General features: G+C 38.9%; 2 protein-coding genes across 2 annotated transcripts in view; both read left to right on the top strand.

Moving 5' to 3' along the window:
• The window catches only part of LOC133664592 (oocyte zinc finger protein XlCOF6-like), a 225,970-nt gene that overhangs the window by 165,050 nt on the left and 47,469 nt on the right, over window positions 1-13,451 (top strand). The window lies entirely within an intron of this gene.
• Window positions 1,699-7,982, top strand: LOC133664664 (gastrula zinc finger protein XlCGF57.1-like). The gene is made up of 2 exons (XM_062069489.1): window positions 1,699-2,258; window positions 5,942-7,982. The coding sequence occupies exons 1-2, from the start codon at window positions 2,072-2,074 to the stop codon at window positions 7,072-7,074; spliced, it is 1,320 nt and encodes a 439-aa protein (XP_061925473.1). The 5' UTR covers window positions 1,699-2,071; the 3' UTR covers window positions 7,075-7,982.

The raw sequence follows: 13,451 nt of genomic DNA on the forward strand, positions 1-13,451 counted from the left end.
AGAGAGAGAGAGAGAGAGAGAGAGAGAGAGAGAGAGAGAGAGAGAGAGAGAGAGAGAGAGAGAGAGAGAGAGAGAGATCAGAAGGCATAAGAAAAAGTATCTGCATTTGATTGTTTGCATTTGATTATTAGCAATCCGGGGAGGGTGTTAGTTTAGGGTTGTAGCTGCCTGGAGGTGAACTTTTATTGCGGTTTTGAAGGAGGATAGAGATGCCCTTTCTTTTATAACTGTTGGGAGCGCATTCCACATTGATGTGGCATAGAAAGAGAATGAGTTAAGACCTTTGTTAGTTCGGAATCTGGGTTTAACGTGGTTAGTGGAGCTCCCCCTGGTGTTGTGGTTATGGCGGTCATTTATGTTAAGGAAGTAGTTTGACATGTACTTTGGTATCAGGGAGATGTAGCGGATTTTATAGACTAGGCTCACTGCAAGTTGTTTAACTCTGTCCTCCACCTTGAGCCAGCCCACTTTGGAGAAGTGGGTAGGAGTGAGGTGGGATCTGGGGTGGAGGTCTAGAAGTAACCTGACTAGCTTGTTCTGAGATGTTTGGAGTTTAGATTTGAGGGTTTTGGAGGTGCTAGGGTACCAGGAGGTGCATGCGTAATCGAAAAAGGGTTGAACGAGAGTTCCTGCCAGAATCCTCATGGTGCTTTTGTTGACCAGAGAGGAGATTCTGTAGAGAAATCTTGTTCGTTGGTTAACCTTTTTGATTACCTTGGTTGCCATTTTATCACAGGAAAGGTTAGCCTCTAGAATGGAACCTAGGTAGGTGACCTCATCTTTCCTGGTGATAACAATGTCACCCACTTTTATGGTGAAGTCATTGACTTTCTTAAGGTTGATGTGGGACCCAAAGAGGATGGATTCTGTTTTACCCAAGTGGATGGATAGCTTGTTGTCAGCGAGCCAGGTGCAAGTTCTACAGAGCTCAGCACTGAGGATTTTCTCCACCTGTGACTTGTCCTTATCGGTAAATTCCGGGGGTTTTTTTGTTAAATAAACTCCTTTGCTTTTGGAAGAATTCAAACTTTCAAGTTATTCGTATTTTTTATTTGTTTGTTTTGTAAAATACAGTAAAAAAGAAATAGAAAAGAATTGTCTAATGTCAGAGTTTCAAATCTGTAATATTGTGTCCATCCACCAAAAGCCCAGAAAGTTTAGAAAAGAGTTCTGAAAAAGGTGAGATGCTGTATTTAGAATATTTTGAACGAAAGCTTTTATAATTGTTTTAAATGTTTTTGTCGATTTGTCGGTCGTACTTAATGAAATATTCAAATAATAAAATACTTTTATCATCGTATACGATTGGACAGAGGGCTAGTCAGCAGTGGCAAATCATTTGGGATAAGATGAAAAAGGAAGGCAGTTATTTTCTGTTGAGAACCTGGTCCGGGTTCCAAGATGGAGAGGGACTGTAAGGAAACAGCAGGTAATAATGATCATAATTAGGATTGGACATAACTATTTAAATGATCAATAGTTTTTCATTGGGAAACACCCTGCAGGAATGTGTGAACAATGTCAAGTATTATAAATAATAAAACACGTTTTTTTGGAATGTACTAAATGTAATATAGAAAGAGTGACTGTGAGTGAACAAGTGAGGGTACTGGGACTTGTGGGTAGGACGTTTTTGAACAATACTGGACTCAAGGAGAGATTGTCATGTCATTATAAAATGAAACTGAAGATGACAGTAATGCAACACAGATGGATGCCAGCTGCCGTAAAACTGAAAAGAAGAACGTCAAGTGTGCTAACTGTCGTGAAAGCACATTGACGGAGAAAGAAGTGCGCACAACGCTAATAAGTCAGTCTTATTATTTGTTCTCCAGTTCGAAATATTTACGTCGTATAAAATACATATTTGATTGTTTATTTAAGGATAAAATCGCCTGAAGCACTGTGCCGCTTCTCCTGCTATCTTTGCTTGTTAGTTATCTTAGCTCGCTAGTTAGCTTAGCTCGCTAGTTAGCTTAGCTTGTTAGCTGCTAACAGAAGACACAGAAGTTATCAACACATCGCTAAGTAGAGATCAAGTGTGAGAGTAAAGTGTTGTGATTGTGTGAAAATGTCTACATTACAAATGTTGAGAGCGTTGGTGGATCAGCGACTAACTGCTGCCGTTGAAGAAATATTTGTAGTGTTAGAAAGAACGATAGCAGAATACGAGGCGGAACTTTCTAGAACAAAGCAGGAGAATAATCAACTACTGGACGCTGTTTTCAAGAAACATCAAGTTGTGTTACACAGAACAGGTTTGTTTACTTCTTACTCTCACATGTTTACTAACTGTATATTTGATTAATAACAAGAAAATGACATTTGAAATATATAATATAATCACAATGACCAGTGGTGGAACAAGTCAGAGCTGGGCCGGGTGGCGGGCCCCATGACGGGGCACCCTAAACCTAAATAATAAAGCTAATTCCAACATAATTTTACAACATACATGTGCCTCTCTGGGTTTACCGCCAACAATCTTTAACCAGGTTTTAAAAAGTTTGCCAGCCATGTTTGATGAAATTTGTATTTTCCCGACATGTATTTATTTTCTCACTTTCACCACAGCATCAGCCCGTTCACAGGATGTTGAAAAATTATCAAAGGGGATCAGATTTTTTTTATTTTGCCTATCATTCACAATCCTTATGTAAGACAATAACATGTTTTTATTTTTATGCTTTTTAAGTCGTAAACAAACGTTAGCAAAATCTTAACTATCCTAATTCTAACAATGGAGTCAATGGGAGCGCCTCTATTCCGCTCACTAAGCCCCCTAATTAAGAATTAGTTGATCAATATAATATACCCAGAAGTCATTTTTTAAATGCTATCTCTTTAAAACATGCTGTAAAAATGCATATCCTCTGGAAATATGCCTTATAATAGCCACAAACTGGAGGATACATTTGTAATTAGGATAACATAATAGTTTGAAGTTTTTATTGAATTTTCCAGGGTGTACCCCGCCTTCAGCCCCCCTGTGACCCCAAAAGGGACAAGAGGTAGAAAATGGATGGATGGTGGGAAAAAGACACATCATAGAATTATATTTATATCCTTTAGATCAGTGGTCCCCAACCTTTTTGTAGCTGCGGACCGGTCAACGGGGGGTGGTATGGTATTTTTATTGTTTTTTTTTGGTCATAAAAAAATACAATCATGTGTGCTTACGGACTGTATTCCTGCAGACTGTATTGATCTATATTGATATATAATGTAGGAACAGGACATATTAATAACAGAAAGAAACAACCCTTTTGTGCGAATGAGTGTAAATGCGGGAGGGAGGTTTTTTGGGTTGGTGCACTAATTGTAAGTGTATCTTTTGTTTTTTATGTTGATTTAATTTTAATTTCTTGTGCGGCCCGGTACCAATCGACCCACGGACCGGTACCGGGCCGCGGCCCGGTGGTAGGGGACCACTGCTTTAGATGCATTAAAGATAAACTTGAGTTAATGAAACATGTAGAATAGATTGTGTTTTACACCCTCTGTTGTTTAAAAAGGGTAGTTAGCGCTGGACCATTATGGCAAAAATAATAATCACCATTATTTTGATTGATATTGTAATCATGATTAATTACACAATTATACATTAATTTGAAAAAACACCAGTATTTATTTTATTACCAAAACTCAACTTTAAATATAGTTTAAAAAAACGGATATGAGTTAGTAACCAATAAACCACAACAAGTAAAATAATAGTCAAAATAAATGTAAATAACAATGGCTATATAAAAAAACAATAAAATTCAGTTTTAATGTTTTTATTGTTTTTAGTTCCATTTTTTACCTTTTACACTTTTTTTTTTATTACTACCATTTAAGTGTGTGCTTTTTTGGTCAAATAAAAATGTATACAATGTTTACAGGTTTTCCGGGACATTTTTCCCCTTTCGAAATGAATTTGCCATTTTTCAAAATTCCACCATTTCCACATTTTTCAACCGATTCAAACCTTCAACATCTTCAACTAATTATCAGTTTTACTAGTTAAAAAGAAACATTCCCAGAATTCTGTTTTTTCAAACCCCTTTTCAACCTTTTTTCTGTCAACATTTTTCAACCGGTCCACCGTCAAATTAATCCTCTTAATCAGGACAACAAAAACAAAGTTGTTTATTAAACTGGAAAAATTCCCGGTGTTCCCGAAATTCAAAAAATTCCATTTACTACTTCAACATTTCTTGACCGATTTGAAAAAAAATCCAACACCAACCATTTCAACTCATTCAGAACATTCACATGTTTTAGCATTTTCAAAAAAATTCCCGCTTTCCCCGAAATTCTCCAAAATGTCCTTGAAATTCCCACTGAAAGGAATAAAATGAAAGTTCCACAACTCCCACATTTTTCATCCGATTCAAACCGTTCCAACTTCAAAATATTCAGTGTATTCAGGAATTGTGTGCTCCCTTTCAACACACAAAAGAAATTCCCGGATTTTCTAGAATTCCCAGTCTTTAGAGACATTTTCCCCATTCAAAATGAATGATCAATTTTTCAAAATCCCATAATTCCCACGTTTTTCAACCCATTCAAACCATTCCACTTTCAACACATCCAATTCATCCTGGAAATTCCAACAACCATTTTTCCACGTTCAACAAATTTCCAGGAATTCTCGTTTCTTTCTAACCTTATTTCCAACCTTCTTTAGTGCGATGACTCCTTTCACATTTTCAACCCATTTCAATCGTTCTACTGTCAAAACATTCCTCTTAGTCAGGACAAAACATTCCAAGTTGGTTTAAGAACTTTAAAAATTACCGGATTTCACAACATTCTGTAGTACCATTTTTCAATTAAAAAACTGTTACTACTTCAAAATGTTTTGACCGATTTAAACAATTCCAACACCAACCAATTCAATTAATTCATGTTCTTAATCATTTTCCAAAAAATCCCGTTTTTTACAAAATTCACAAATTTCCAGGAAGTCCCCATTGAAATGAATTAGACATTTTTCCACGTTGCAAAATTCCCACATTTTTCAACATATTCAAACCATTCCAACATTACCACATTCTACTCATCCTGGACATTCAAACTAACACCTTCCCAAGTTCCAAACCAAATTCCGGTTTTCCTGGAAATTCAAACTCTTCCACATTCAAACCATTCCAACATTCAAACTATTCTTACATTCATACTACATTCTGTCAGCATTTCAGTTCAACTTCAGCATTGGAGCATTCACACTCAATTCCTTCAGGAATTGTTTCTTCTAGTTATTATTATTATTATTATAATTAAATGTAGCGTATCACATTGAATGTGTGGACTGCATGAATGATGCCTTCTTAGTTCTCACTCTTAACACAATTTGAGTGTCTAGAAACGCACTAAATTAATCAAATCCATTATTACTATTATTAATAAGGTAAACAAGTTATATTTTGAAGGAGTAATCAGTAATCTGATTACTTCATCCCAGTTTATCTGTGGCGACACTATCTAAATGAAAGCAAAACAGATGTCATCTTTTTTGGCCAACATGTTGATTGTGCTCATGCTTTTTTTAGAGCAGACATGTCTCTGAAGATAAATGTGAAAATTACCGTAATTATTGTCCACCAGCAGGGGGAGCTCATCACTAGTACTACTGTGTGGAGGCTGGCATGTGGTACATTATTTCCTGTGTGTGTATGACTTATTCAGAGGGAGAAAAGCACACTAGTATGGCGTCCACCATTAAGGATTGCAGGAATTACTTTTAGGATGTTTTTATATGAATAAGGTGGATTGGACGTTGGCCTGGGGAGGCATTCCCCTGAAGGTCTTCTTCATGTGTCAGCTGGAAGTACCCTGACTGCTGTGATGGGAAACTGATGAGATTGTGAGATCATATGTTGGTGCAGGACAATGTTTCATGTGACTGAGCAAAGCTGGATTTTCCTAAGAATGTCTGTTTTCTCCTGTCCCGCAGACGTCAAAGAAGAACCTCTACCTCATGAGCAGGAGGAGGAACCACAATCCCCCAACATACATGAGGAAGAAGAGGTTCCACATTCCCAATACATTAAAGAGGGAGGGGAGGAGCCAAAGCCCCCCCACATTAAAAACGAAGCAGCAGAACACAGCATCAGTCAGGGGGGAGAGCATATTGAAGGACTGGGGGAGTTCCCAGTGACTGGTGTCCCTGTGAAGAGTGAAGATGATGAGGTCAAAGGTGAAAGTGAGGAGAAGAGAGAGGCGGAGCCTCCAAGCAGCAGCTCAACACAACACATGACAACAGAAGCTGATGGAGACCACTGTGGAGGATCACAAGCAGACAAGCTCTTAGCTCCACTATCAGATAGTGAGGACACAACGTCACACTCTCCTGACACTGATGATGAAGACTCTAAAGATGATAAGACATGTCACACTGACAACACTCACTTCAAATGTTCTCACTGTGACAAAACCTTTAAATACCATAGTTATCAGAAAAGACACATGAGAATACACACTGGAGAAAAACCTTTTATCTGTTCAATCTGCGGTAAATGTTTTGGGACGAGCCACAATTTGAAATTACACATGAGAATACACACTGGTGAAAAACCTTTTATCTGTTCAAAATGTGGTAAAGGTTTTACAAACAGTCAGAGTTTGAAAACACACAAAGTTTCACACACTGGAGAAAAATCTTTTACATGTTTAATCTGTAGTAAAGGTTTTGTACAAAGTCACAATTTGAAAGCACACATGAGAACACACACTGGTGAAAAACCTTTTTCCTGTTCAATCTGTGGCAAAGGTTTTACAGAAAGTCAATGTTTGAAAAGACACACGAGAACACACACTGGTGAAAAACCGTTTTCCTGTTCAATTTGTGGTAAAAGTTTTAGAGAAAGTCAACATTTGAAAGTACACACGAGAACACACACTGGTGAGAAACCTTTCACATGTTCAATCTGCAACAGAAGCTATTGTGACCAATCAAACCTTGTAGCACACATGAGAACACACACAGGAGATAAAGGGTTGAGTTGCAGTGTGTGTGGTGAAAGATTCTCTTATAAGTACCAGTGTAAGAAACACAAGTGTGCTGGTGAGAACAGCAGCAGCAAATGAAACTGCAGGATTTGAAATAAACTGTAAAGACTTTAATTTTGACTTTATAACAACATCAGCACATATAACGTGTGTGACATTGTTGTTTGTGTAACACAATCTTGTCAACATGCTTCTATATTTATACACCATTTTTTTTCAGCCCATTGCATGCATTAATATGCAACATTGTGTACTTTTATATTGACATAAACTATTACAAGAAGAACAATTTTACTAAAAAAGTCAGTAAATCCAAAACAGTACAAAACATGTGATACATTCAAATTACATTTAGTGTACATACCTTTTTAGACAAGATAATTTCCTTGTATGTGTAACATTGTTTTTTTGTGTAACACTATTTTAATATGCTTCTACATTTATAGATTAGATATTTTGTATTAGTGCTTTTTTCGGTCAAGTACATGCAATAATATGCAACATTGTGTACTTTTATTAAAAATTGAACAGAACAATTTGACTGAAAAGGTGAGAGTAAACAGTACAGACATATTTTACATACAATAAAAAAAATGTATGTGTATATATATTCATCATACAAAATTAGACTTATTCATAATAGTGTTTTTTATATGTGTTTGAAATATTGAAGTGTGACATATTTTTATTTCTAATTATTAATGATCCCATAGATTAGCACCTTTATATGATATACATATGTACTGGTTCACATCTGAAACATCTTCTGGACCACTTCAGGAAGCATATTATTATTTACTTTATACATTTTTGAACAGTTGTCTTTGTACAATTTTAAAATGTGTGACTTTATGAATTATATGTTGGGTCTCTATAATCCATTTTATTAATTATCTTTATTACTCTCTTTTGTAACATGATGATTGTGTTGTGATTGTTTTATATGTATGTCCCCAGACCTTTATGCAATATAAAAGTGCGAGAAAATGACTGAATTGTTTGTGGAAGGATTTTTTTGTTTTTGCAAACATACATTTGTGGATAAAACAAACATTTCCATTATTGTGTTTTAAACACATTTTATGTTTTTTTTCTTTTTCTTTTTTAACATCCCCAAAACAACATAAATTTCAGAAAACAAGTTTAGAGTGTCAGGCAAAAGCCAATATTGTACATCATCCCACAGAGATTTACTTTGCATGCATTCATAAAATAAACTGTTTATTTTATTTCCCTATCACAGAAAGAACAAGTGTTATCTTCAATTGCAAAACAACATCCTAAAATTATTTTAAGTGGTTAATTCTGTCAGTCCGGGCCTGAAAAAATGCTTGGAAAATGCTTTAAAAATGCCAAAATGCTTAAAAAAAAATCAACTCTACACCTCCACTAGACCACTGTTGCACTTACTGTAAGTCCTATCATTACCATAATCACAAGAAAATTGTATTCTTCAACCATACATTTATTTTTTCAAAATGTACAAAACAGAGGGGGAAAAAAATCAAAAAAGCCAATTGGGATGGGTGCTGGATCAAAAAAGGAACACTTACAAAAACAAGAAACACATAACAGCGCAATCCAGATCCCTCAAAAAAATACTCCAATGACAATTTCAATTTAAAATTAGATGAGTGGGACTGGTCCCCTGTGCTCGCGAGCAACCTGGTCGATGTTGCTTGGGATCGCTTCAAAACGGCGTTCCTAAAGATACTAAATGATATGGCTCCTGTGAAAACAGTCAGGATCAAAGCCCGCTCGGAACCATGGATGAATCCGGACATATTAGCTGCCATAAAAGACAGAGACAAAAAATACTCCGAATACCAAAAGTATATATCAACCTCAAATCACTCCTTTCAACTCTCAAAAAGCAATGCAATAAATTAAGAAATAAGTCAACCAACCTGATTAAATCCTTAAAAAAAATTACATTAACGACAAAATAGAGGAAAACACAAATAAGCCACGTGAGCTCTGGAAAATTCTCAACAACCAGCTTCCTGGTTGCAGCCAGAAACTTAAAACCAGACTCACCAACTTCAGCATCAAGGAGGGTGACTCCCTCATTACAGACAAAATGGAGGTAGTAAGCAGACTTAACACCTTTTTCACCAGCATAGCCGCAACTCTTGTCAACAAGCTGTCCCACCACTCTGGTCGCTTTGGTGTAGAACACATTAAAGCCTTCTACAGAAAGCTAGGAGTATCCAACGGTAATTTCAAATTAGAAATGGTCACAGCTGATGAGGTGTTTAAAAAATTGAGCACGCTCCACCCAAACAAGGCCACCGGCCTTGATAATATTCCCTCCAGATTCCTCAGGGACTCTGCCTCCATCATTGCCCCGATCATCACGCACATAATAAACCTATCAATTACACAAGGCCAAGTACCAAAAGATTTTAAGATAGCAAGAGTAACTCCCCTCTTTAAAAAAGGAAGCAAATTGGAACCTGGCAACTACCGACCTGTTTCTATTCTCAGTTCCATTTCTAAAGTAATGGAGAAAATAGTTTATGAACAGGTCGATAGTTACCTTGCCACAAATAAACTCATGTACAAATTCCAATCCGGCTTCAGAACTAACCACTCCACTGACACACACCTTCTCTATCTGACCGACCACATCAAACATGAGGTGGACGCGGGCAAATACTGCGGCATGGTCATGCTGGACCTTCAGAAGGCCTTTGACACCGTTAACCACGCTATACTGTTGGATAAGCTCAGAGCAATCGGATTTAACAAAACCTCATGGAGCTGGATGCAATCTTACTTGGAGGGGAGGGAGCAGGTGACAGAGGTAAACCGCACCGTGTCCCCCCCCCCTCTCGGTGAGCTGTGGAGTCCCCCAAGGCAGTATATTGGGACCTTTACTGTTCCTAATATACATAAACGACTTGTCATCGGCATGCGACTGTGAATTGTTTTTGTTTGCGGATGACTCTGCCCTGCTGGTATCCGGCAAGGACAAGTCACAGGTGGAGAAAATCCTCAGTGCTGAGCTCTGTAGAACTTGCACCTGGCTCGCTGACAACAAGCTATCCATACACTTGGGTAAAACGGAATCCATCCTGTTTGGGTCCCACATCAACCTTAAGAAAGTCAATGACTTCACTATAAAAGTGGGTGACATTGTTATCACCAGGAAAGATGAGGTCACCTACCTAGGTTCCATTCTAGAGGCTAACCTTTCCTGTGATAAAATGGCAACCAAGGTAATCAAAAAGGTTAACCAACGAACGAGATTTCTCTACAGAATCTCCTCTCTGGTCAACAAAAGCACCATGAGGATTCTGGTGGGAACTCTCGTTCAACCCTTTTTCGATTAAGCATGCACCTCCTGGTACCCTAGCACCTCCAAAACCCTCAAATCTAAACTCCAAACATCCCAGAACAAGCTAGTCAGGTTACTTCTAGACCTCCACCCCAGATCCCACCTCACTCCTACCCACTTCTCCAAAGTGGGCTGGCTCAAGGAGGAGGACAGAGTTAAACAACTTGCACTGAGCCTAGTCTATAAAATCCACTACACCTCCCTGATACCGAAGTACATGTCAAACTACTTCCTTAACATAAATGACCGCCATAACCACAACACCAGGGGGAGCTCCACTAACCACGTTAAACCCAGATTCCGAACTAACAAAGGTCTTAACTCATTTTCTTTCTATGCCACATCAATGTGGAATGCGCTCCCAACAGTTATAAAAGAAAGGGCATCTCTATCCTCCTTCAAAACCGCAATAAAAGTTCACCTCCAGGCAGCTACAACCCTAAACTAACACCCTCCCCGGATTGCTAATAATCAAATGTAAACAATCAAATGCAGATACTTTTTCTTATGCCTTCTGATCTCTCTCTCTCTCTCTCTCTCTCTCTCTCTCTCTCTCGCTCTCTCTCTCTCTCTCTATGTCCACTACTTGCTGTCCATATCCTACCCCCCCCCTCCACATTATGTAAATAATTAATTGTGATTATCTTGTGTGATGACTGTATTATGATGATAGTATATACTGTATCTGATAGTATATATCTGTATCATGAATCAATTTAAGTGGACCCTGACTTAAACAAGTTGAAAAACTTATTCGGGTTGTTAAATGTTGTGTTTGGAGTGCGCCCTTACTCATTGCATTACGGTACCTATTGTGTTGTGCTGTATGTTCTATATGTTTACGGTACGTACACAGGATGTGACGTAATTACGCTCTCATTGTGAGACGCGCCATTTTCAGTCGCTACTTGTAATAAATATGCCATTAGGCTAAAGATTAAGAGTATTACTTTATTCTCCGATACGTGTGGACACTGTGCACTGAAACGTGACAGGTTATGGGCCCAGGAAGAGTTGGAGGAAGTTTAACGTGACGGATTAACACGGAGCTTCTGTGGACAACTTGGAGATAAAGTGAGTAAAGCTCGGAAGAAGTTTTTCGCGACGCAATACGCGAGATGGCTAACAGAATGGCGACACCAGCCCCGCAACTTCTTTTTGATGGATCAGATGAAAAATATGACCTGTGGGAAACAAGATTTTTAGGTCATCTACACATTCTAAAATTAAAAGAGGCGATCCTGAATGCGCCATCTGGCAATGAAGAAGCTCAAGCTGAACATAGGAGGAAGAATACTGACTGTTATGCTGAACTGATCAGACTCATTGATGACAAAAGCTTATCCTTAATAAGACACGAGGCTGCAGATGATGGCAGACAAGCCCTGAAAATACTGAGAGAACACTACTCCGGAAAAAGTAAGCCGAGGATCATCAATCTGTACACATCACTCACCAAGCTACACATGGGAGAAGGTGAGAATGTTACAGACTACATTATAAGAGCAGAGAACATTATCATGGCCCTAAAAGACGCTGGTGAAACCATGAGTGACGGACTAAATGTAGCCATGGTGATAAATGGGCTACCAGAATCCTTCAAGCCCCTAGCAGTCCATGTAACACAAAATGAAGATACAGTTACATTTGCAGACTTTAAAAGGAGACTAAGAGTTTATGAAGAGAGCGAGAAAATGAAGAAGACAGAATCTACAGACAATGTGATGAAGACCCATGTAAAACAGGGCAGAGGTCCACCAAGGGCACAAGCTGGCAATAGAAAAGATGAAGATGCCAACGTGACGTGCTACAGATGTGGAATAAAGGGGCACAAAGCAAGAAAGTGTTCCAGAAAAGTATGGTGTGGATACTGCAAAAGTAACACACACGAAGAGTCGCTGTGCAAGAAAAGGGGGAACGAGATGGCGCGAGAAAGGTCGTGGAGGAACGAGACAGCGACCGAGAGGACCATTTCTTCAAGGCAAACGACGCAAGGAATGAGAGACCACCAGGCAACGTGAAGATGAAAGGCATTATGGTCGACGGAGGAGCAACATCACATATTGTGAATGACATAGAAAAGTTTAAAAGCTTCGATGACACGTTTCAACCTGACTCTCATTCAGTGGAGCTAGCAGACGGAACCAAATGCAGTGGAATAGCACAGAGAAGAGGAACAGCGACCATCTGTCTGCAGGACAGCGCTGGACGACAGTACAGAGCACAACTGAGGGATGCTCTGTACATGCCCACATATCCACATGACATATTTTCCGTGGCGCGTGCCACAAATGGAGGAGCGACGATCACCTTCGAGAAAGGGGACAATCGCATGGTCACAAGGGACGGTAGCAGGTTTGACATACACGAAAGTGGTAATCTGTATTACTTGCCTACTGTTCAAACTGATATTGATCTATGTAAAGTGTGTCATGATGTACAAACATGGCATGAAATTTTAGGCCATTGTAATTATGAAGATGTGCAAAAATTACAAGGTGTAGTGAGAGGCATGGAGATAAAAGGGAGTGCGGCTAAACCAGCACAATTATGTGAAGTGTGCACAAAAGGAAAATTTACCCAGACGAGAAACAAGGAGCCTGACAGGAGGGCTAAGAAACCCTTGGAACTAGTCCACACTGACCTAGCCGGTCCCATGCAAACGCCTAGCATTGATGGTCACAAATATGCACAAATATTTACTGATGACTATTCTGGTACCATGATGGTGTACTTTCTAAGGTCTAAAAGTGATGCAGTGCTCGCAACAGAACGGTTTTTAGCTGACGTAGCACCATACGGTGAGGTTCGGTGCATCAGATCAGATAATGGTTCTGAGTATACAAGCAAAGAGTTCCAGGCACTGTTAATAAGGAATAGGATTAGACATGAAACGTCTGCACCCTATTCACCACACCAAAATGGCACGGCCGAGAGAGGGTGGAGAACCCTTTATGAGATGGGCAGATGCTTACTGCTAGAAAGTAACTTACCAAATAAGCTGTGGAACTACGCAGTACAGACGGCGGCCTATGTACGGAACAGATGCTACTCTAGGCGTACACAGAAAACACCATACGAGTTGTTCGCAGGGAAAGAACCAAACATTTCCAAA

The sequence above is a fragment of the Entelurus aequoreus genome, linkage group LG14, assembly GCF_033978785.1.
Source record: "Entelurus aequoreus isolate RoL-2023_Sb linkage group LG14, RoL_Eaeq_v1.1, whole genome shotgun sequence".
Lineage (NCBI taxonomy): Eukaryota > Metazoa > Chordata > Actinopteri > Syngnathiformes > Syngnathidae > Entelurus > Entelurus aequoreus.

Coding starts and splice junctions, on each gene's coding strand:
- LOC133664664 (XM_062069489.1), top strand. CDS start 2,072: ATGTCTACATTACAAATGTTGAGAGCGTTGGTGGATCAGCGACTAACT. Junction 2,259..5,941: donor AGTTGTGTTACACAGAACAG/GTTTGTTTACTT, acceptor CCTGTCCCGCAG/ACGTCAAAGAAGAACCTCTA.